This window comes from Hibiscus syriacus, unplaced genomic scaffold, assembly GCF_006381635.1.
Source record: "Hibiscus syriacus cultivar Baekdansim isolate YM2019G1 unplaced genomic scaffold, ASM638163v2 tig00110418_pilon, whole genome shotgun sequence".
Classification (NCBI taxonomy): domain Eukaryota; kingdom Viridiplantae; phylum Streptophyta; class Magnoliopsida; order Malvales; family Malvaceae; genus Hibiscus; species Hibiscus syriacus.
Window position 1 is genome coordinate 853,281 of NW_024062730.1, and position 26,433 is coordinate 879,713.

At 35.2% G+C, this 26,433-nt stretch overlaps 1 protein-coding gene across 2 annotated transcripts; it reads left to right on the top strand.

Annotated features, from left to right (window-relative positions):
* The first annotated feature begins 15,184 nt into the window (after positions 1–15,184).
* LOC120124483 (DNA topoisomerase 1-like) lies at positions 15,185–26,064 on the top strand. 2 transcript variants are annotated; one of them, XM_039143145.1, is made up of 22 exons: positions 15,185–15,310; positions 15,587–16,240; positions 16,434–16,840; positions 17,225–17,879; positions 18,401–18,487; positions 19,255–19,301; positions 19,714–19,823; positions 19,950–20,050; positions 20,366–20,458; positions 21,457–21,540; positions 21,756–21,839; positions 22,202–22,270; positions 23,168–23,227; positions 23,667–23,738; positions 23,878–23,985; positions 24,087–24,163; positions 24,618–24,701; positions 24,881–24,992; positions 25,117–25,206; positions 25,486–25,551; positions 25,634–25,729; positions 25,851–26,064. In XM_039143145.1, exons 1-22 carry the CDS (start codon positions 15,233–15,235, stop codon positions 25,965–25,967), a joined length of 3,351 nt encoding a protein of 1,116 aa, XP_038999076.1. In that variant the 5' UTR covers positions 15,185–15,232; the 3' UTR covers positions 25,968–26,064. The 2 variants fall into 2 exon arrangements, with proteins under 2 accessions (XP_038999076.1, XP_038999077.1); XM_039143146.1 differs by lacking the exons at positions 15,185–15,310; positions 15,587–16,240 and having other exon boundaries at positions 16,611–16,840; positions 17,230–17,879.
* The last annotated feature ends 369 nt before the right edge of the window (positions 26,065–26,433 follow it).

Consider the following 26,433-nt stretch of genomic DNA (forward strand, 5'->3'; position numbering starts at 1 on the left):
GTAAATCATATTCCAAAGAAAGACCTAAAGGGAAATCTTACAAAAAGGTACCTAATGGAAGAACACAAACGTTCAAAGAATACTTTCTATTAGCAAAGAGGCGTGAGGCTATGCAAGGACAGAATGAACTCGATTTGAGGACAAATCGCCCTAAAGAAGGGGGGGATGATATCATCACGTTTTCATCTACAAAGGGAGTACTTTTGAACATCTTTATATTGAATTTACTTATTATTAGCTTTATAATATATGTTATTATAATAAGAATATTAGTTAAGTAACTTAGTATGAATTCATATTACACATTTTTATCTTAATATGTTAAGCATGTTAGGATAGTTTTATTATCATATTAAGCATGATTGTTATATATACATCAAGGCAGCATACTTATAATGCATTTCATTAGTTTATTGCATTCATATTAACTCTTAAGCTTTATACAATATCTTACACATATTAGGAGATGATGTACTTAGCTCATGACCATCATACTTAGCTCCCATTACCATAAACAAACATGGCAGCAAGGAATTTAGCTCGTTTTAGCTCAATATCATGAACTTACCTTGTTTCCTTGCACATGTAGGTACATTGGAGCATGGCACACGTTGAGGTAGCTTGGTGAATGATTTGGACTTCATACATAGCTCACAAACAGCTCACAAAGTACAAAGCAGCTCATGGAATGCTAAGGGAAGCTCGGTTCAGCTGAAGAAGCTTCATGCTAGCTAAACTTAGCTAGTTGGACTATTTGAAGCTGAGTTGCTAAAAGTGATGACAAAGGTAGCTGAATGTAGCTGAACATGTTGTTATGGAGCTCAAAAGGACTCGGCTAGGGAGATCATTCATAAACAGCCCCATTCTTGCTAGCTAGCTCAACACTCAAGCTAGCTTGGAAGGAGACACATGCACGCCTAAGATAGAACCCATGACCAGCCATCATTCCATGCGCAAGGCTACACCACAAGCATCCTAGAGAGACCATGTGCACGCCTTGTGACCAGACCACCATGTGATTGGCGTGTGACTTCATTTAGGCGCCAAGATGAAGAGTCCTCTTACCATTCGGCCAAGCACTCCTTTCTCTCCAAATTGGCGCCAACTTGAAGGGGTACAAGCACTATTCGGCCAAAGGATATTTTCCTTCAATTAAACCGAACCATCCTCTCTATTTGTAATTAAATTATGACAATTCATAAGAGGCACAAGGGCTGGCCGAAACCTCTTGTAATCATTCGGCCATTTCCTTCCATTTCCTATAAATAGGAAAGCATATTTCATTTGTAAGCAGACCTTTTATTCAATTAAAGTGAGATTATTCTCTTCTTAAGTCCTGGTGACTTTTATCGACTTATCAAGTATTTTATACTTGTGGCGTCAACCCCTTTTCTTTCATCTTGATACTTCTGGTTCCTAGTTCATATAACTAGTGGGTCAAAGTACTTAATACCACCCCTTGAAGAAGCAATATAAAGATTGGGTCTCTGCTCTCTATAGCATTGGTTCTTCTTTGAGATTTCTTCAAGATACTATCCTCACAACCATCCCTTTATTTCATCTCCATAACCATAGCCTTATCAACTATCTTCCGCTTCCATTACTCATTATTTAAATAGCCTACCATTTCACCCCTACGTCTACCACCCTTAACCATTCTATTTTGAGCCATTCACTTTGCAGGTTGTTTTGCTTCCTTCCTAGATCCACAATCATTTGAAAAGGTACAAGTACCTTACATCAAGATGATATCATCACGTTTTCATCTACAAAGGGAGTACTTTTGAACATCTTTATATTGAATTTACTTATTATTAGCTTTATAATATATGTTATTATAATAAGAATATTAGTTAAGTAACTTAGTATGAATTCATATTACACATTTTTATCTTAATATGTTAAGCATGTTAGGATAGTTTTATTATCATATTAAGCATGATTGTTATATATATACATCAAGGCAGCATACTTATAATGCATTTCATTAGTTTATTTGCATTCATATTAACTCTTAAGCTTTATACAATATCTTACACATATTAGGAGATGATGTACTTAGCTCATGACCATCATACTTAGCTCCCATTACCATAAACAAACATGGCAGCAAGGAATTTAGCTCGTTTTAGCTCAATATCATGAACTTACCTTGTTTCCTTGCACATGTAGGTACATTGGAGCATGGCACACGTTGAGGTAGCTTGGTGAATGATTTGGACTTCATACATAGCTCACAAACAGCTCACAAAGTACAAAGCAGCTCATGGAATGCTAAGGGAAGCTCGGTTCAGCTGAAGAAGCTTCATGCTAGCTAAACTTAGCTAGTTGGACTATTTGAAGCTGAGTTGCTAAAAGTGATGACAAGCTAAACATGATGTACCAAGCTAATAATAAGTAAATTCAATATAAAGATGTTCAAAAGTACTCCCTTTGTAGATGAAAACGTGATGATATCATCTTTATAATATATGTTATTATAATAAGAATATTAGTTAAGTAACTTAGTATGAATTCATATTACACATTTTTATCTTAATATGTTAAGCATGTTAGGATAGTTTTATTATCATATTAAGCATGATTGTTATATATATACATCAAGGCAGCATACTTATAATGCATTTCATTAGTTTATTTGCATTCATATTAACTCTTAAGCTTTATACAATATCTTACACATATTAGGAGATGATGTACTTAGCTCATGACCATCATACTTAGCTCCCATTACCATAAACAAACATGGCAGCAAGGAATTTAGCTCGTTTTAGCTCAATATCATGAACTTACCTTGTTTCCTTGCACATGTAGGTACATTGGAGCATGGCACACGTTGAGGTAGCTTGGTGAATGATTTGGACTTCATACATAGCTCACAAACAGCTCACAAAGTACAAAGCAGCTCATGGAATGCTAAGGGAAGCTCGGTTCAGCTGAAGAAGCTTCATGCTAGCTAAACTTAGCTAGTTGGACTATTTGAAGCTGAGTTGCTAAAAGTGATGACAAAGGTAGCTGAATGTAGCTGAACATGTTGTTATGGAGCTCAAAGGACTCGGCTAGGGAGATCATTCATAAACAGCCCCATTCTTGCTAGCTAGCTCAACACTCAAGCTAGCTTGGAAGGAGACACATGCACGCCTAAGATAGAACCCATGACCAGCCATCATTCCATGCGCAAGGCTACACCACAAGCATCCTAGAGAGACCATGTGCACGCCTTGTGACCAGACCACCATGTGATTGGCGTGTGACTTCATTTAGGCGCCAAGATGAAGAGTCCTCTTACCATTCGGCCAAGCACTCCTTTCTCTCCAAATTGGCGCCAACTTGAAGGGGTACAAGCACTATTCGGCCAAAGGATATTTTCCTTCAATTAAACTGAACCATCCTCTCTATTTGTAATTAAATTATGACAATTCATAAGAGGCACAAGGGCTGGCCGAAACCTCTTGTAATCATTCGGCCATTTCCTTCCATTTCCTATAAATAGGAAAGCATATTTCATTTGTAAGCAGACCTTTTATTCAATTAAAGTGAGATTATTCTCTTCTTAAGTCCTGGTGACTTTTTATCGACTTATCAAGTATTTTATACTTGTGGCGTCAACCCCTTTTCTTTCATCTTGATACTTCTGGTTCCTAGTTCATATAACTAGTGGGTCAAAGTACTTAATACCACCCCTTGAAGAAGCAATATAAAGATTGGGTCTCTGCTCTCTATAGCATTGGTTCTTCTTGAGATTTCTTCAAGATACTATCCTCACAACCATCCCTTTATTTCATCTCCATAACCATAGCCTTATCAACTATCTTCCGCTTCCATTACTCATTATTTAAATAGCCTACCATTTCACCCCTACGTCTACCACCCTTAACCATTCTATTTTGAGCCATTCACTTTGCAGGTTGTTTTGCTTCCTTCCTAGATCCACAATCATTTGAAAAGGTACAAGTACCTTACATCAAGATGATATCATCACGTTTTCATCTACAAAGGGAGTACTTTTGAACATCTTTATATTGAATTTACTTATTATTAGCTTTATAATATATGTTATTATAATAAGAATATTAGTTAAGTAACTTAGTATGAATTCATATTACACATTTTTATCTTAATATGTTAAGCATGTTAGGATAGTTTTATTATCATATTAAGCATGATTGTTATATATATACATCAAGGCAGCATACTTATAATGCATTTCATTAGTTTATTTGCATTCATATTAACTCTTAAGCTTTATACAATATCTTACACATATTAGGAGATGATGTACTTAGCTCATGACCATCATACTTAGCTCCCATTACCATAAACAAACATGGCAGCAAGGAATTTAGCTCGTTTTAGCTCAATATCATGAACTTACCTTGTTTCCTTGCACATGTAGGTACATTGGAGCATGGCACACGTTGAGGTAGCTTGGTGAATGATTTGGACTTCATACATAGCTCACAAACAGCTCACAAAGTACAAAGCAGCTCATGGAATGCTAAGGGAAGCTCGGTTCAGCTGAAGAAGCTTCATGCTAGCTAAACTTAGCTAGTTGGACTATTTGAAGCTGAGTTGCTAAAAGTGATGACAAGCTAAACATGATGTACCAAGCTAATAATAAGTAAATTCAATATAAAGATGTTCAAAAGTACTCCCTTTGTAGATGAAAACGTGATGATATCATCTTTATAATATATGTTATTATAATAAGAATATTAGTTAAGTAACTTAGTATGAATTCATATTACACATTTTTATCTTAATATGTTAAGCATGTTAGGATAGTTTTATTATCATATTAAGCATGATTGTTATATATACATCAAGGCAGCATACTTATAATGCATTTCATTAGTTTATTTGCATTCATATTAACTCTTAAGCTTTATACAATATCTTACACATATTAGGAGATGATGTACTTAGCTCATGACCATCATACTTAGCTCCCATTACCATAAACAAACATGGCAGCAAGGAATTTAGCTCGTTTTAGCTCAATATCATGAACTTACCTTGTTTCCTTGCACATGTAGGTACATTGGAGCATGGCACACGTTGAGGTAGCTTGGTGAATGATTTGGACTTCATACATAGCTCACAAACAGCTCACAAAGTACAAAGCAGCTCATGGAATGCTAAGGGAAGCTCGGTTCAGCTGAAGAAGCTTCATGCTAGCTAAACTTAGCTAGTTGGACTATTTGAAGCTGAGTTGCTAAAAGTGATGACAAAGGTAGCTGAATGTAGCTGAACATGTTGTTATGGAGCTCAAAAGGACTCGGCTAGGGAGATCATTCATAAACAGCCCCATTCTTGCTAGCTAGCTCAACACTCAAGCTAGCTTGGAAGGAGACACATGCACGCCTAAGATAGAACCCATGACCAGCCATCATTCCATGCGCAAGGCTACACCACAAGCATCCTAGAGAGACCATGTGCACGCCTTGTGACCAGACCACCATGTGATTGGCGTGTGACTTCATTTAGGCGCCAAGATGAAGAGTCCTCTTACCATTCGGCCAAGCACTCCTTTCTCTCCAAATTGGCGCCAACTTGAAGGGGTACAAGCACTATTCGGCCAAAGGATATTTTCCTTCAATTAAACTGAACCATCCTCTCTATTTGTAATTAAATTATGACAATTCATAAGAGGCACAAGGGCTGGCCGAAACCTCTTGTAATCATTCGGCCATTTCCTTCCATTTCCTATAAAGGAAAGCATATTTCATTTGTAAGCAGACCTTTTATTCAATTAAAGTGAGATTATTCTCTTCTTAAGTCCTGGTGACTTTTTATCGACTTATCAAGTATTTTATACTTGTGGCGTCAACCCCTTTTCTTTCATCTTGATACTTCTGGTTCCTAGTTCATATAACTAGTGGGTCAAAGTACTTAATACCACCCCTTGAAGAAGCAATATAAAGATTGGGTCTCTGCTCTCTATAGCATTGGTTCTTCTTTGAGATTTCTTCAAGATACTATCCTCACAACCATCCCTTTATTTCATCTCCATAACCATAGCCTTATCAACTATCTTCCGCTTCCATTACTCATTATTTAAATAGCCTACCATTTCACCCCTACGTCTACCACCCTTAACCATTCTATTTTGAGCCATTCACTTTGCAGGTTGTTTTGCTTCCTTCCTAGATCCACAATCATTTGAAAAGGTACAAGTACCTTACATCAAGATGATATCATCACGTTTTCATCTACAAAGGGAGTACTTTTGAACATCTTTATATTGAATTTACTTATTATTAGCTTTATAATATATGTTATTATAATAAGAATATTAGTTAAGTAACTTAGTATGAATTCATATTACACATTTTTATCTTAATATGTTAAGCATGTTAGGATAGTTTTATTATCATATTAAGCATGATTGTTATATATATACATCAAGGCAGCATACTTATAATGCATTTCATTAGTTTATTTGCATTCATATTAACTCTTAAGCTTTATACAATATCTTACACATATTAGGAGATGATGTACTTAGCTCATGACCATCATACTTAGCTCCCATTACCATAAACAAACATGGCAGCAAGGAATTTAGCTCGTTTTAGCTCAATATCATGAACTTACCTTGTTTCCTTGCACATGTAGGTACATTGGAGCATGGCACACGTTGAGGTAGCTTGGTGAATGATTTGGACTTCATACATAGCTCACAAACAGCTCACAAAGTACAAAGCAGCTCATGGAATGCTAAGGGAAGCTCGGTTCAGCTGAAGAAGCTTCATGCTAGCTAAACTTAGCTAGTTGGACTATTTGAAGCTGAGTTGCTAAAAGTGATGACAAAGGTAGCTGAATGTAGCTGAACATGTTGTTATGGAGCTCAAAAGGACTCGGCTAGGGAGATCATTCATAAACAGCCCCATTCTTGCTAGCTAGCTCAACACTCAAGCTAGCTTGGAAGGAGACACATGCACGCCTAAGATAGAACCCATGACCAGCCATCATTCCATGCGCAAGGCTACACCACAAGCATCCTAGAGAGACCATGTGCACGCCTTGTGACCAGACCACCATGTGATTGGCGTGTGACTTCATTTAGGCGCCAAGATGAAGAGTCCTCTTACCATTCGGCCAAGCACTCCTTTCTCTCCAAATTGGCGCCAACTTGAAGGGGTACAAGCACTATTCGGCCAAAGGATATTTTCCTTCAATTAAACCGAACCATCCTCTCTATTTGTAATTAAATTATGACAATTCATAAGAGGCACAAGGGCTGGCCGAAACCTCTTGTAATCATTCGGCCATTTCCTTCCATTTCCTATAAATAGGAAAGCATATTTCATTTGTAAGCAGACCTTTTATTCAATTAAAGTGAGATTATTCTCTTCTTAAGTCCTGGTGACTTTTTATCGACTTATCAAGTATTTTATACTTGTGGCGTCAACCCCTTTTCTTTCATCTTGATACTTCTGGTTCCTAGTTCATATAACTAGTGGGTCAAAGTACTTAATACCACCCCTTGAAGAAGCAATATAAAGATTGGGTCTCTGCTCTCTATAGCATTGGTTCTTCTTTGAGATTTCTTCAAGATACTATCCTCACAACCATCCCTTTATTTCATCTCCATAACCATAGCCTTATCAACTATCTTCCGCTTCCATTACTCATTATTTAAATAGCCTACCATTTCACCCCTACGTCTACCACCCTTAACCATTCTATTTTGAGCCATTCACTTTGCAGGTTGTTTTGCTTCCTTCCTAGATCCACAATCATTTGAAAAGGTACAAGTACCTTACATCAAGCGGTAATCAGAGCTTTGGTGGAAGAAGCAACGTGCAACAACAACAAAGAAGAAAATACAAAAAGAAGTGCAAAAGTGAAGTGCAAAGTCGAAGAAAAAAAAAATCAGCAAAGGAAAAAGAAGCACTCAAAAAGATTGAAAGCACTCAAAAAAGAAGAAAAAGAAAGAAAGAAAAGTTGGAAGCACTCATCAACAATTCTCATCACCAAGCCATTCAAGTAAGCCTTTAAATTTGATTGTGGTGATAGAAGGTTGTAAAGTAACTTGTGTAAGTAACCCTTTCATTCTCTTCTTTCTAATTTCTAAGCCACCTTTTCAATTATATTTGCTTTCCATTCCTACTAACCATTTGCAGCCGACGCCAAACAAGTGAAATTACTTGATATAGTCTTGAGTAAAAGTTCATTAGAACTTGAGACAAGAGAATCGAGTGGAAAAAGGCTGGAGCGTGTGTGAGATCAGAAGAGGACAAGTAAAAGCCATTAAAGTCCTAGAGTGCAAACACGAGCGGATTGAGTGACATCAAGTTTTCTTGGAGTGACTCGTGAGGTCTTGTGAGAGTATATTCTGGTAAGGTCTTTTACACATCTTATTCTTTTTATTTATTAACCATGTCTCGGAGTTTAGGACAATCCCCAGAAAGAGATTCCCCTAATTTGCAGACTCAAGCCGTTATGCGTGAAATGACAAGATTGCTGAAATTAGAATTGGAGCCTTTGCAAGATCGTCTGGATCAATTAGAAGTATCTCTAGGAAATCGAAGAGTAAATCGCCCTAGAATGGAAGAAGACTTAGAAGAGGAAGAGGCTGAAGTAACATCAGTAGCAAGGAGAGATGTTCATCGAAATCAAAATGACAACTTCAGCAACATTAAAGTGACTATTCCTCCATTTCAAGGACGAACTGATCCAGAAGCATATCTTGATTGGGTAATCAAAATTGAACACATTTTTGAATGCCAAAACTATACTGAGCAAAAGAAGGTTAGACTTGCTGCTATGGAATTCGTTGACTATGCCTTAGTTTGGTGGGATCAGTTGGTGAGTTCAAGAAGACGAAATGGTGAACGCCCCATCACAACTTGGGAAGAAATGAAGGCTATTATGAGGAAAAGGTTTGTTCCTAATCACTATCACCGAGATCTCTATCATAAGTTACAAAATCTGAAACAAGGAAGCAAGAACGTTGAAGATTATTTCAAGGAGATGGAGATTGCCATGATCCGAGCCAATGTGGATGAAGATAGAGAAGCAACAATAAGTACAACATAAATTGCACTCACCTTAGCTTTGCTTTGATTCAATTCTAATTCCTCAATTGTCCCGAAACGGATCACTTTCTATCTCTACATAATCATACATAGATCTATATTAGTATTATAACTAATATACTCTAACGGTTCACTCTTTAGATTAAGATAAATGTCAATTTCTTCTTTCAATAAGGGTATGCATCGATGCACTACTGATGCATCGGTGCATAAAATACATTCGATGTTGTATTATTATTGGGATGCATCGATGCATGCCTTATACATCGATGCACTAATTGCATTCGATGTTATTATTTTAAAAGAGTGCATCGATGCACTACCTGTGCATCGATACACCTTCAAACAAATTTATGGGTTTTAACCTTGATGCATCGATGCACAATGAATATGCATCGATGTACTCTGCCCAGAATCCTCTTTTTGAACCCGAAAATCATTCATTTTGGATTAAATCCTTCATGTTTCATCCCCTTTTTCATTCTTAACTCTAGTACACATACTTAAAACAATCTATACTCATTTATTTCATCTTAAACCTCAAAATCCTATCTTCCATATGTAATTCAATAATTACATCAATTTTGCAACATGTTTCAAATCCAACTATATTACTTCATATCTCTTACTTAGATTGATGACAAGTCAAATCCAACTTTCAATTCTTATTATAAACTCTATTTCAAGATTTCATTCAAGAACCACTAATCTTTAATCTTCTCTATCTCCTTTATCTTTTGATTTTAGGACAACCTAAGCTTTCCATAATCTTAAGTATTACCTAAGGATCAAAACCCACTCTTAAAATCAACAAATCATCAGCTAACAAGGAATCTTACCTTTGCCTTGGAGCTTTCACGGGAGGAAAAAGAAAATGAAGAAGAAAAGAGAGAAGAGATTTTTGGAAAATCTCTCATCCTTATCCATATATATATATATCATTATTTAATTCAACTCTTGGTCAAATGACCCTTTTGCCCTTTATTTCCTTTAATAATTACTAAATAACCTTCATCATATATATCCAATAATCATTGAACTATTTCATTCTTATACTTTAGTTACCAAATTCTGAAACTTTATAATTTGGTCACTAACCCGATATTGCGGATGTTACATTTATCCTTTTGTAAATGGGAAATATTCTAGCTTATCCCGTGTAAAAGCTAGGGAAAGGTTCTAGTTTAGCCCGGAAAAACTAGAGAGTTTTAAGGTTATCTCTTTGTCCTCAAAAGAAAGAACAAATTAGTGAATTTTTTGGAAAATCCTTAGTGAGGAGCTAAGGTAGTGGATGTAGACTTTGGTTGAGAAAGTCGAACCACTCTAAATCGCTGTGTAATTTTCTATCTTTCAATCTTCTTACTCCCTAAACACAAAATCGTTCCGACCCCTCTTTGCAAACCGTTCCGGTTGTCGATTCGAGATTCTGAAAATCCCAACAATTGGCATCAGAGTCTAACTCGTTAAGAAGGTTTAACCACCTTGAGACGATCCTCGAAGAAGCTCTACCAATTTCTGACGCAACTGACAAAGAAATGACTTTTTCCTCCGGTGCTTATTATCTTGAAGAATATCCCATTATGGATTCACAACCGGTCAACAAGCCACCCTTCTTCAATGGAGTAAATTATGCACATTGGAAGAATAAGATAATGTAATTTATTCAATCCTACAATCTAGGATCTTGGAACTCAATCATGGACGGTTACTCTTCTCCACCCGGCAAGTACAACGATTGGAGTAGAGAAAAGCAGAAAAATTTCCAGCTTAACTCTAAGGCTATACATATTTTATTATGTGCTTTAGGCCCAAATGAATATGGAAGAATCTCATCTTGTTCCAGTGCCAAAGTGATTTGGGATAAGCTCCAAGTCACTCATTAAGGAACCGACGAAGTGAGGGAATCAAAGAAAAGTCTTCTCAACCATAGCTACGAGAACTTCAAGATGAAACCCGATGAAGACATCAAAGCTATGACGGATAGATTTTCTGTGATTGTCAACGGTCTCAAGGGATATGGAGAAGTAATCCCTAATGAGAAGCTTGTGAGAAAGATGATCTACTCTCTTCCAAAGGAGTGGCAATCGAAGAAGACGACCATTGTCGAAGCAAGAAGCTTAAAGTCTCTCACTCTTGATGAGCTAATTGGTTCCCTTCTCACTCATGAGATGATGGTGAAGGAAGATGAAGAAAGGGAAGAGAAGAAAAACAAGAAGAAGAAGGAGGTAGACATTGCCTTCAAATCCACCAATGAAAGCTATCAAGATTCAAGTGATGAGGTGGATGAAGACGATGATGAACAAAAAGAAGAGATGGTCAAGCTCTTGAAGGAACTCAAGAGATTCATGATTTCCAAGGAAGTGAAACATGAATCAACCAATAAGAAGAGTCCTCCGATATGTTTCAATTGTCAAAGAAAGGGGCATGTCAAGTATGAATGTCCTCTTCTAAAGAAAAAGGGGAAGAAGGCATTTGTTGCATCTTGGAGTGATGAAGATGAAGTAGTTAACATATGCCTCATGACCACTCAAGAAGAATTCGATGTATCTTCTAACTCAAATGAATTTAATTCATTTACTTTTGATGAATTACAAGATGCTTATAATAGGTTGTATTTGGGATTTGAGACCATGAATTCCAAATATACGAAATTAATTTCAAAACTCAAAATTAAAGATAATTTGATTTTGAAAGAAAAAGTTGATTTTGAAAGTCAAAATGAAAATTTGAAAAGTAATTTAGAGCTTTCAAAAATCAAAATAAATGATTTAGAAAAAGAAAATTTAGAGTTAGGAGTTAAGCTTGAAGGCTTAACAAAAGAAAAAGAATTAATTTCTAAAAATAATATATTATGTTTAAAAATGGCAAAAATGCTCTCATTGTCGTTTTTATGGTCATTTGGAACATACTTGTCCTTTAAAGAAAGGAAAACATTTTAAAATTAGACAAGTATGGGTTCCTAAAGGAATAAGGGGCATTGAACCTAACGTCCAAGGATCCAAAGCAATTTGGATACCAAAATCAAAATAAATGTCTCTTGTAGGTGTGTGGGAGCAATGGTGATGAAAGTGATGATATTCAAGATGCTCTAGCCACACATGAAAAAGGAATGGATAACCTCTAAGCTTAATGTTTTTAATTTGGTTATTTGGTTGCTCATTTGATTTTAAGCATGCATGAGTTTTGGTTTTAAATGATTATGCATTATTGTTTTAATCTCATGTATGTTGAAAAGGTGTTTATGATGAATAATTTTAAAGTTTTAATGATTTCACATAATTCTTAGTTCATCATAATGAAATTTTGGTCAAAATGGGTTTTAATGCAAATGATATCTCTCTAATAATTGATATCAATTTTTTTAAAAAAAAATTTGATTTTACAAATTTTAAATTTTTGACCTAAATTTGAATGTTTATGCATGTGGTTTAAATGAAAATGATATCTCTCTAACAATTGATATCAAAATTTTCAAAATGCATAACATTTTTGGAAAACTTTATGCTTATGCACTTAATTTTAACAAATGGTATTGATATCAAATTTCAACAATTGGTATTGCATAAAGTATTTTAGTATTGGATATATTGAATTTCATGTGCTACTAACATATTTGTTATTCTTTGTAGAATTTCAATTTCTTTTTAAGTGTCAAGTTCTTAAAGCTAAATTTTGATTGGAATGCATTTATTGAGGGGGAGCTTTGATTTTTCAAATGATTTTTAAATGTCAAATTTACCACTTACTCTCCAAAGTTATTTTGAACTTCAAAGATCGAATTATTTTTTATATAACAAAAAGGGGGAGAAGTTTGGTTTGAAAAATTCAATTTCTAAATGAAAAAGGGGAGCTTAACATTTTCATATATTTTCCAACAATTGTTAACAATTGATATCTTTTTCATTAAACAATTTATTAAGGGGGAGTTTTGCCAAAAACAATTTTTCAAATGTTTTGTTATATCAAAAAGGGGGAGATTGTTGAACTATGTTTTGATATAACAATTTAAGGCAAAATGGTTTTTTGACTTGAATTGAATTTACAAAATGTTTTTGGACTTAATTGAATTTATTTAAAGTTTTAAAAGGTTTCAAAAATAATTCAAAGTCCATTAAATTCGGATTTGAGCCAAAATGCTAAAGGGTGTCAAAGTGCATCCATGCACCCCTGCAGTGCATCCATGCATCCCTGCAGTGCATCCATGCACCTGCACTAGTGCATTGATGCACCATGCAGTGCATCCATGCACTCAAACACCGAATGCAATTAGTGCATCGATGCTTCCTTTTGTGCATCGATGCAATCTTTTGTGCATCGATGCATCAAGGTTGTGCATCGATGCATCCTGCTGTGCATCCATGCACGAAGGCTGCAACGGCTAGTTTATTTGAATTTAATGAAGGGATATCGATGCACCATGATAGTGCATCGATGCACCATGTTATAGGCAGCCTTTTTAGTAGAAATATCATCCCCAAACAACTCCAAAACATCCCCAACGACTATATACAACATCAAACACATTTTAAGCTATAAATACAAGCTAACGACGCTTGAAGAAAAAAGAGAACAACTATTCAAGCAATTAAACACAAGAGAAGAGTTTTTCATTCTTATTTCATCTTTCTCTTGTAAATATTTTGTTCTTGTGAGCTCAATCTTGTAAACACCTACCTTAGAGAGGTTTTCTTGTTTACATCTTTTATCCTTTTGTAAAGGGGAAAGGTTCTAGCTTATCCCGTGTAAAAGCTAGGGAAAGGTTATAGTTTAGCCTGGAAAAACTAGGGAGTTGTAAGGTTATCTCTTTGTCCTCAGAAGAAAGAACAAATTAGTGAATTTGTTGGAAAATCCTTGGTGAGGAGCTAAGGTAGTGGATGTAGACTTTTGGTTTAGAAAGTCAAACCACTCTAAATCGCTGTGCAATTTTCTATCTTTCAATCTCCTTACTCCCTAAACACAAAAATGTTTCAACCCCTCTTTACAAACCGTTCCAGTTGTCGATTCGAGCTTCCGAAAATCCCAACACTTCATCATTTTTGACGAAGTCTTTTCGACTTCCATGTGATGATTAGCTCCCACGAACAAGGCTCCTGACTTCCTGATGCAAAAAATAAGTTATTCTTCCTCTCCATTTTCTTTTCCCTATTTTTGAGTTTTTTATGGTTGTTTCTCTCGAATTTCCCACTCACTTCCATTTTTCGTTTCTCTTATATATATTTATAGGTTCGAAATGGAGTTTTGCTCCCATTTTTTATGGGGTTAATCCCACAATTGGTGGGATTTGTCCTTGGTTTTTTCCTTAAACCCAAGATTTGATTCCTTATGATTAATTTGCTTGGATTTCCCTTTATGTTGATTTTGTGTTGGCTGCCATATTTGCGTTCGAATGAAATCTGGAAAGCTTTCATTGTTTGTTTGGTACGTGGCCCTCACGCGCCATTAATCGACCATCCAATGTCCTTCTGTGTTCTGGAACGTTCTGGGGCTTTCCTATCTGTTGGATTGGTTGCCAGTGACTGGCGATACCAAATTTATTTATGGCCCTTGATCCGATTTTATCAATCGTTAAATTTAATTTTATTTATTTCCTTTAAATAGGTGGTGATACATGTCACCACATGATTGGTAAAAATTCTTTAATTAAAATGTTAGGATTAATTTAAAAACTCCCTTCAATGAGATGATTACACGTGACACAATAATCTATTACACGTGACACCTTTTGATTGGAGTGTTAATTTTTCAAATTAAATTAAAATTAGAACTAAATCGATAGACATATAAATAATACATACTAAATGTATAATGATATTAAAATTTTTAATTGTCACATCATCATCTCTATTAAAGTTAACGGTAAGTGGCTTGATCGAATGCATTTAAATAATTAGGTGACTTGATTGACAAAATTTTAAAAAAGGTTGTTAAAATGTAAAGAAACAATAGTTAGGTGGTCAATGGTATAGTTTACGCTTTGTTTTCTTTCTTCTTTCATCCAACGGTCGCTATTAATTATTTCATATAGAACTCGTCCAACGGTTCATAAATAACTCCCTCTTTCATTCGTTCATCCAGCCCTCACCGTTTCGTTTTTGGGATATTAAAAACCCTATCTTTAAACCCTTTTGAGCCTTCACGTTGTTTCTCCTCCTATCTGGAACCCAATATTTTGAAGGATTAAGAGGGAAATGCAGAGGTGCTTGTTGTCTTCTCCTTCAACTACTAACTGCGCAGGACTGCGCCTTCACCCGTCTTTGATGCCCAAGGTTCATTTTCACCTTCTTTTTCTCACGAATATATCACTCTACTTTTATTTGACGAAAATAGATTACTTATAATTGTGTCTTTCCTTTTCGTTACATATATCTTGTGTGTGCCTTAGTTTTTACTATATTACGCAATTTATCAACAATAGCAGTAATGTATTCATAGCTGTTTGATTGAATAAGGCGGCGACATGTTAGTAAGTAGTTAAAATGATGCATCCAAAATTTCATTTTGCTGAACTATTAACTGATTGTGTATTGTTGTTTCAATTTCAGCTCAAGGTCGTTAAACTTGTGTCTTCGGTACCATATCACACTAGATTTAGAAAACTCAGACCCCCTCCCGGCCTCATGCTGAGTCAACCGAAATGTGGTCAAGCTTTGAATTTTTTCTCAACCCTTCACAATTCCTTTATGTTTGCTTTGCCACCCAACCACTTAAATTATACACTACCTTGGAATAGAAATGTAATCTCTACTTGTATGACTTCCAGTGTTATCAGATCAACCTCAGCCTTTGTGCCTCTTTCCAAAATGTTTTTTTCTCAATCCCCTTCAGTGGCAGCTAAGAATGATGTTATGGGTGTCAGAGATGGAAAGAGTAGTGGCTTCAGCTTCAGACGGTTTAATAGGCATTCAAAGAAGCTAAAGGGAGTAGTTGCTCTCAATGGGAACAAGGGTGCGCCTTCTGGATCACCTGCTTCAATTTCACTTCTTGACAATGCTAAGCCAGACTCTACTTCCAATTCACTTGTTAACACTGCTAGGCCAGACTCTACTTCTACTTTGGTTACCAATTCTAAGCCAGAATCTAAAGTTAGTCCGAAGAAGAAAAAACAGTCAAGAAGCAAGAACAAAAAGGAACAAATTTCTAGCACTGTTGTTTCAGAGGAAGCACATGTGGCGAAAAGCTCAAAAAATTCTTCTCTGGTAGGAACCTCAATATTAGCGAAAAAGCTCAAAGAATTTGGATTTCTGGGTCTTTTAATATGCATGCATATTTGTATCTTTGTTGTGTATATAGCATTCAGAATAACAGACATGCATTTGCACTATCTAAATATGTGTTTCTATGCATGGTTTCAAATCTTGCAAAAGTTTAGCTAACAATGCAGTTTTCCAGAGAAATTCAACTGGCAACTTACTGACTGAAACTCACGATGGTTCTGCTTTAACCAAAAAGCGGTCCAAAAAGAAAAGTACAAGCCCAAACAGAAGGCAGCCAATGGGAGAAGATAATGATCCAATTCAGAAACAGGTGCAGAAAAAGTCATCCCAACGAGAAAAGCCGCTGAAGCAACTATATCCTCCCACTGGGAAGTCTGTTATGGTGGTTGAATCTGTTACAAAGGCGAAGGTTATTCAGGGCTACCTTGGTGATATGTTTGAAGTCTTGCCTAGCTATGGTCATGTTAGGGACCTAGCTGCTCGTTCAGGATCTGTGCGACCTGATGATGATTTTAGCATGGTATGGGAGGTCCCTAGTGCTGCGTGGACGCATCTTAAGAGCATTAAGGTTGCACTGTGTGGGTATGTAACATTTTTAGTGAAAATCTTATCATGTGTTTTTGTCAGAGAGTCTTATGGTCTAATTTACAGATGTTGCACATGCACTAAACAAAAATACTTTCATGTTCCTCTATATCACTTGCAATAAATTCTTGAGATCATATGTTAAGTTTCACAATATAGTTAACCTATCTAATTGTTTGATGTTGTTGAAAGAGGGTATTTGTTGTATTTCTGTCTATCCCTTTGAATGAATTCTTCAAATCAATGTTGTAAAGAGAAATCTTATGATATTATTTCAGTGATACAGACATGTTGTAATGTTATCATTGATGATTGTTATTGATTCTTTCAGTTGTTTCTGTTAATATATTTTTCAGTTTCTCATTTTCTTTCTTCACTCAGAGCAGAAAATCTTGTTCTTGCATCTGACCCAGACCGTGAAGGGGAGGCTATTGCTTGGCACATCTTAGAGATGTTGCAGCAGCAGGATGCTTTAGGTGAAAATGTCACTGTAGCAAGAGTTGTTTTTCATGAAATAACTGAGGCATCCATCAAAAGTGCTCTGCAAATGCCACGAGAGATTGATGTTAACTTGGTACATGCTTATCTTGCCAGACGCGCTCTTGATTATCTGATTGGGTTTAACATTTCACCACTATTATGGAGAAAACTACCAGGCTGCCAGTCTGCTGGACGAGTGCAATCAGCTGCTTTGTCTCTTATTTGTGATAGAGAAACAGAGATTGACGAGTTTAAGCCACTCGAGTATTGGACTATTGAGGTTCAGTTGAAATTTGAAGAATCAAGTACTGTAGTAAAAGATGCTTCTTTCCCTGCACGCTTGACTCGTTTTAATTCGAAGAAGTTAGGTCAATTCTCAATCACTTCAGAGACAGAGGCAAAAGATGTACAGCAGAAGGTTAATTTAGAAAATTTTAAAGTGATCAACTCTAAAAGAAACTCCACTCGAAGAAACCCTCCAGCCCCATATATAACATCGACACTTCAGCAGGATGCTGCAAACAGATTAAATTTTCCTGCAACGTATACAATGAAGGTTTGCAAGTTGCTTTGTTTTTAATTTTATAAAACTATGGAATTTTAGTAGTTTAACTTTATTATCTGCTCTGTGCGATTTAAACTTAGTTTCATAGTCTCAACCATTTGAAAGTCTCAAATTTTATACTTCAGAATCTTTTTGCAGTTATTCCTCCTTTTATTGAAAATCTGTCTGCGTAGCCATGATATGTTCATTAAATGTTGATTTTCTGTTTTGACTGCAGTTTGGTTTTACTTTTTACATTGTTGCTTTGGACTTTGTGGTAAGCTCTATGGTTGATTGATGAAATCTTATAAGTTGTCGTGCTTTATTTCCTTTTTATATGCTAAACTCTATGGCTGATTGATGAACTCCAAGAAGTTGGCTTACTTTATTTGCTTTCCCTTTTACATGCTAAATATTATTTATGTTTTTTGTATCCTTTTCACTCTTTGCTGATATCTTTGACATCAAGCACCTCAATATACGATCAATTGGTTGACTTTTCAACATTTTATTTTCATACTTAATTAATGCAGCTAGCACAGAAGCTTTATGAAGGGATTCAGTTGTCAGATGGTGAGGCAACTGGGTTGATAACATACAGCAGAACAGATGGGCTACATGTGGGTACATCTTTCGTCTCTCTATTTCTTGCTTAGTTATGTGTTTTCTTTCATCCCCCCCCAACCCCAAGTGAAAGGTCTTGTAGTGTGCATATGCCCTGCACGAGAAGTTTTCATGTGTCTTCCTATGTAATGTTTTCGAGGTGTCTTTTATTCTAATAAATAATAATTAAAATAATAGAAAATTAGAGATTGGTTGAGCTAGGCTGAGGAAGAGGAGTTACAATCATAAGTAATACCTGTTGGCAATAATTGGCAGTAATGGTGTAAATTTACTTTGGATTCTTGGGAAGACTATAGTTACAGATTTCTTGCCCTAAAAGGTCAGAAAAGATGGAAAATGTTTTAGGTTACTTCAAGTGCTATTGTTGCATTTAATTGGTTGTTTGGGGCATACACTTTTGCTCTTGGTAAGGATGATTCCTTATCTTTAGTTCATATATCTTTCAAGCTCTTGGTAATGATGATACCTTATCTTCATTTCATATCTCTTTCAATAGAGTACCCCACTCTCGCTGTTAATTAGTTAATATGCTTCTTGTCATGTAAATTATAATTCTGGTACTTAATCTGTGCAACCATGGTAGAACACGAATTGATAGTAATAACCGGAGTTTCAGTTGTATGGATATTTTGTGTATAATGTTCTCTTTACTCATGCATCTTTCCTAGCTCTCTATGTTTATTTTCTGCCCTAGTTCTGATATACTGGGTGACCTTTTGGGATTTATAATACTCTTTCTCTCCCTTTCTCATTCTTGTGTTAGATTTCTGATGAAGCTGTTAAGGACATTCGCTCCTTGGTTACAGAAAGGTGACTTTTTTGTATATGAATTGTTAAGCTAAAAAAATTATCTTCTTTTACCTGGGTGTTGATATCTTGTCAATGTGCCTGTTCTAACAGTTTTTTCCATGCCAGTTATTGTTGCATATCTATAATGTTACTTGAAGTGAACAATAGATATATTATCATATGTAACTTTAATCTTATACATTTGTGTATCCTACATTCTTACCTCTGTTTTCTTGTTGATTGTTATGATCAAAGTCTACTATCCTTTTTGTCCTTTGAAATTTTTAGTGCAGTAAAATAAGGTATTACATTTTTCTTTGATAGACACCAATTTACTATAGGCTGCGTTGCAGTTAAAGTGAGTGTTCAATTATTTGGCAAGTTTTTCATCTTCTAACTTGCTGGCTATAAATAAAAACATAAATTTATGCAGATATGGGCCACGTTTCACCCCAGAAAATGCATGTAAGTATTATAAGAAGGTCAAGAATGCTCAAGAGGCTCATGAAGCAATTAGACCCACCAATATTCGGAGGTTACCATGTAAGTGAGCAGACTTGTTTGTTCTTTTATATGTTATGTTTTTACTTTGAATTGTTCTGCAGATTTTTTTTTTTTTGGTGTGAAATCTCGGTGCCAGTTGAAAAACTGAATTGTCCTTAATGCCAGCGATGCTTGCAGGAGCACTTGATGAAGATTCATTGAAGTTATACACTCTTATTTGGTCAAGAACTATGGCATGTCAAATGGAACCTGCAATCATAGAGCAGGTTGAAACCTAAATTCTCATCAAATGTTTGTTTTTATGCGATGGTTCTTTGATTCATTAGCTTCAATCAGAATAAGCTGGCTTGATTACTCACTATTTATTTTTGTAGCCATTGTGATTCAGAACAAGCTGCACTGATTTCTTGCGCTGGAAAAAATCTTCTTTCTTTTTGTAGTAATTGCATTTATTTGCGTGTGGTTTTTCTGTTTCTTCTATATAAATGCCAAAATGGATAGTTTGTCTTGTTATTATCTGCATAGTTGTGAACCATTATACCATCATCTATGTAACACCTAGCATTCATTGTTCAAAGCAGATACAACTTGAAGTCGGGAATTGTGATGAGTCCACCATTTTCCGATCTTCATGCTCAAAAGTGGAGTTCCTTGGCTATCAGTCTGCTTATCAGGTATAATATACTGTGTTTCCTGTATATCTGTATGTTCTGCATACAATTTCTGCTGCTTATATCAGTGTTTAATGCGGATGAATGTGGTAGATCTCCTTGTTCAACATGGAAAATCTGAATGCATTGTGGTCTACTAATGGTTATTTATGCTTGTTTCTTCTTTATTTTGCAATGCTGTCTACTACATGTGCATTTATATTGTTGAAGTGTGGATGGTGCTAATTTTTTCTTTGGACATAAAATGTCATCACATGGTGTTTTATTTCTGAATTATCTACTTTTTTATTAGTGTTTTCTACATTTTTGTTGCTTATACATTTTATGTATTATCTATTGGCGTTTCTTAATTTTAATGATAAAATCAGTTATGATTGAATTAATGGTTTTAATTGGTTACTGAAGTAGTTGTGATTCAAATCAAAATGCTATATCATTATGGTATTTCTTAATTTTCTTCATTATATTGTCACTAAATATTTTTAAATTTAAATGGAACATTTTCATTATTTTGAGTGAAGTTTCAATTTATATGAATTTAAGTTTATAATAAAAGGTAATTAATGGGGATAGGAACATGAAATTATCTTGGACTGTACTGGTTTTACAGGTTTGATTGCGTTTTGTACATAAATTTTGGTTATTTTGCAGTAATTAGTGTGCTATTTCATTTTCAAGAATAAGTAATTTAGTGTTATATTTGGTGTTTTGTGTTTTAGGGCTTAGGGGTTGTTTAGTTATAAGTACCCATGTTAGTTTAGTTTCTTGAGGTGCTGGGTTTACATTGATTTTTAAACATTTGAGTATTAATTATTGAAGTTTCACAATTTTGATCAAGATTTTGGGTTCATTCTTTGGTGATTTGATTTGAAAATACTTGTTCTACATTGGAAGCAACACGAAGGTTTACTTATAACACATGTAACATGATTGCAAGTATGTCTAAAAAATACAGACCCCCTTTTTTGTTTTCTACTTTTCATGGTCTTTTAAATTTATAGGATGAAGAATCTGAAACACTCGGATTTAAGGATAACGAAGTAAACCGCTATTCCGAGACTTTTGGCATTCTTAGTTCATTGAAGGTACTCGTTTTTCATTTGATTTATCATTTATTTTTGAATATTTAATATTTTGATCACCATGATGCTTCATAGGCTTTCTATCATATAAATTTTTCGCAGTTGGACTTTCTAGCATATAAAAGATTAGCTGTTGAAGTTAATGATTTGGAAAGTGTGTGTAGTTTTTATGTCCCCCTTTTTTAGTTTGCATCATTACTGGCTAATTTGTTTTGCAGAAGGGAGATCGGCTGTATATTGGTGAAGTAGAAACCAAGCAGCATCATACTCAGCCACCAGCACGCTATTCTGAAGGATCGTTGGTACATCTTCTCAACTTCATGACTGGAGTGCTTGCTGGCACTTCTCTTACTCGGTGAATTACAATGTCATCATGATTAAGCAACTGCACAGAAATATGAAGTGTAAATGCTATCATATAATATATTCTAATATGCTTTCAGCTTTTGGATGAAGCATTCAAATTGCTTTGCAAAATCTGTTCTTTCTTTCGTTCATATATGATTTTTTGGTTTTGATAGTGCAAAATATCCAAATATCATCCTATTCACTTCTTGCTGAGTGCATGCCACATGGCTTTAGGGAGGGAGACAGTTATTTGATTATTCTGGCTTTCTTCTGATCCAATGGTCCTTTCTTACTTCCATAACGCTGCATTTTGAAGGTCAAGAAATTGGAGGAGCTTGGAATCGGTAGACCTTCGACATATGCCTCAACATTGAAAGTTTTACGGGTTAGTAATAATGTTGAAATGATCAATTTTTAAGTTCACCTTACTTTTGATGAAAATTGAATGAAGCTTGTTTCAAGTGCCAGATACATTCTTGTTATCTAAATGAAATAAGTTTCTCAATAATGCTCATTTTAGCTCTGGATTAATAATATGCATTCATGTGAATGCTTGGTAAGTTTTTTTTTCAGGGCATTTGCTCGGTTTCACAAGTACTATGACACAAAAGTGCTCATTTAAACTTCCTGGAATGTGAACTATTTTGAATTGCTTAGACTGTCTTGAGCTTATTGGATTTTGTTTGGAAGACATCATTGATTTTATTAGAATATGACATCAGGGATTTTTTTTTGAAAAAAATATCCATAGTAAGAGATTAATGCACCAAGAACACTCCACCCTTTAACTATTTCAGTATTACCACCTCAAAGAACACATCCAAAATATTCGACATTCACACCAGACGTAAAGCTGTATCCCCTGAGAACAACATAACTAAGTGCTAAACTTCCCAAACAAACTCAACCTGGCAAGTGTTTAAAGAAAGCCTCCAAAGATAAAATATTATACCATTTTAATCTGTCTTGTCACTATGGCCTAATTCAGTAGAAAATGCATGTCTTTGAAAACCTGCTTTAAGTTATCACCTTTTATTGTAGTCCACCGTGACGCTTTCTTACTGCTGACAAGCTTGTCGCTAATATTTCAAGACCAAAAGAAATAATTACTATGTAGTTTTATTGTTCTTTCAAATTTTGATGCCATTGATTTTATTATATGTCTTATCAAAAAAAAATTATTATAAGTTGCTACTGTTGCATTTTATTGATCTTATTTACCATCAACTTTTATATTGACAAGATATATTCTAATATCACCTTTCTCGTTTTATTACATCAGGATAGAAATTACGTGACAGTAAAAAATCGTGTATTATACCCAGAATTTCGCGGTCGCATGGTATGTTATCTCATTTTGTTCTATTTGATTTATTGTACTTGATGCTTTAGAATAACTTAAAAAGTTCAAGATTTTCTTTAGTGTTGCTAACCTTAATCCTTTAGTATTGGGTTTCTTGTGGTTTTGTATTAAAGTTGGGCATTCTACCTATTTCTAATTGAATTTAAGTTGGGTGCTTAACCTGGTATCAGACCTAGTGAGGACGTCTATGTGTCAATATCTATTTAAGTATTGGATTTATTGTGGCCTTACATTAGGTTGAGCCATTCATCATTTAGCAATTGATATTAGGTTTGATGCATTAGTAATGTAGATAGCATTAGGGGATTAATGTTTCAAGTAACAAACTTTTTGCTGCAATTACTAATTAACTATTATTAGTGATTTTAAGCACGCTTCCAAATCTACTATTCTCTAATAGTTTGGGTATGATGTCTAGGTCTCAGCATTTCTCGCTCACCATTTTTCTGAGGTCAATGATTACAGTTTTACAGCTGATATGGAGACAGAAGTAAGTTGCAGGACTCTCGATTGTTGTACTTGTAGCTTAAAGTCTTTTCAGTTTGTCGGGTTTGAAGTAGTCGGAATGTGGTTTCTTTTACATTAAAGTGGTGTTATTAACATGTTTCGCTTGTCACTTGTATTTATAGCTTGACAATGTTTCTGCTGGATTAACTGAATGGAAAGGGCTCCTTAGGGATTACTGGGCACGTTTCAGCTCATATTGCAGTCGTGCTGCCAGTGTTCACATTCATCAGGTATCCCAACTCAGTCTCATCCCTGACCCAAGTGTCACAATTTTCTCTCTCTTTTTTATTTTTTTTATCTTACTATATTTTCATTCCAAATTTTGATTCAGGTGGAGAAGATGTTGGAAAAGACATTTGGAGATTTCTTGTTTGCTTCTCTCCCTAATGAAAGTAGGACGTGTCCAAGGTATGCCATGCTGTTATGTCTTTTGCGCTTCCATTGATATTTCTCTATCCGCAACTCCCATAAACCCAAACATGTCTTTAGTAATAAAAATGCACGTTTGTAACAATAAAAGAACTACAATCGAGTCTCTATCAGCTCCAATATCCATTTCACTGGGTAATCCATCACATTTAGATCCACTGAACTTTTTAGATATAAAGTTGAATGTTTTTTGGAATGGGTTTAAAGAAAGGGAGCATTGCTGTTTAGAAAGGGTTAATGAATAAAGGAAAACAGGGAAGTTGGATGTGATGGTCATGAATTTTGTCGAGCTCGTTTGCATTCTGTTTGTTTTATTTTTTGCATGCATTTGTTACAGTATTACTTGCAATTACTTAACTTGCATATATATGTTACTTTAATTCGTTCCCTCTTCAAATACAGCTTATGGTATCCTTTTCCTACCTTTTTTCAGTTGCATGGAGGGCACCTTAATATTCAAAGTAAGCAGATTTGGTGCAGGCTATTTTATAGGATGTGACCAACACCCAAAGTGCAAGTAAGTATGGAGCAGTACAATAATTTCTGGATTTTGATACATACACACATTACATATAGCAGTGCATGATCACGAGCCTTTTGGTAATATTTCTGTTTATGATTAGGATCTTCTACAATCTATTCACAAACTTCTTTTGGTTTTTGAGTTTTTTTTAATCATTGATTTTTTTTATGCAGGTATATTGCTAAGACGTTATATGGTGACGAGGAGGACGAAGAGAGCCCTCAAAAGAACAACAATGTCGAGGAGCCAAAACTATTAGGTCTTCATCCGGGGACCAATGAGAAGGTTAGTGTCTAATATTGTTCTTTTAGTATAAATGAACAAGATTTTGAATCTTTATTTCATTGGAATTTTATGTATCCATTTGTTATAACTAGACACTTATTGTTTCCTCTTCCATCCCTCCCAGATTTTCTTAAAGAGTGGCCCTTATGGACACTATGTGCAGCTTGGTGAAAACAGGACCGGTTATCAACCCAAGCGAGCCTCCGTTTCTCATGTATGTTTACATCTATTTTATCATTTGCACTGTTTTGTAATTCTGATTGTGTTTGTTTCCTGAAAGGAATCATCTCTTGTTGGTTGTTGCTATGAACCACTCGGTTAATGAAACACCAGTGAAGTAGAATTTTAACCGCCTTTTTGCTGATAAGATAAAGATAATCTTGTTTAGCCTAAGAGTGGCCAATTTTTTTTTTTTTTGATAGCACCTGTAGAACTCTTCGATATGTTTCAACCTGGTTATGAACAGATCGCCGTCTTTTTTATTTTCATTCAGATAAAGAAGGTGGATTCTATCACCCTCGAAGATGCCCTCGATCTGCTACGTTACCCGTTGACATTGGTACTTAAGACACCTTTAATGGGAGTTATGTTTTCTTTATCCGGTTGACTGTCCAATTTAAATCTTTTATGCATCTTGGCAGGGAGAACACCCTAAGGATGGACACCCTGTGATATTGAAGCTTGCAAAGATTGGATTCGCTGTTCGCCATCGACGCACAACTGCTCCTGTTCCCAAGGTAAGTTTGTATTCTCGAGTGATATTCGATGGAAGAAAATTGTTCTTCAGTTTCATGATTCGCTTGCTATCAATATTCGGGAACGGATCTCCAAAAGTAACGGTCTTGGATATGATTGTAGGCTATGAAGCCGAAAGACGTGACCATGGAGAAAGCATTGAAACTTTTGTCAAGTAAAGATGTGAGAAGATCTGGACGACCCAAGAACAAACCAAAAGTTGAAGAAGAAGACATTTGACATCAATGGTGTTTTAAGCAAGTGGAGCAGAAACATGATTTTGGGATGAGAACTAAGGGTAAGAACAAGTAATTAGGCATAGATAGCAATGATAAGTTCCATTGTTTTTCTTCAAATATAATCATTGATATGCATGATGAGGTTGGATAAATTATAAATTATTTATTTATTGCATTATTATATTCTTTTGCTGTACTATTGGCATCCGACTATTAATCCGAATCAGATATTACATAAATTTATCATGAGATTTTATTATATTATTATTTTAGTAAGGCGAAAAAATAAACTGTTTAAGATAATATTTTAGTTTTCTTTTCATGCATCAACTTTAGAAATATAAATATTAATTTTTTTATTAATCTGAGATAAGTACAAGGCAACATCTGTTCAAGGATAATTGAATGCTCATATTTCTGGTATGTATGGTATTCGAACTCGGGTCCCAAGGAATAAAAATAATTCC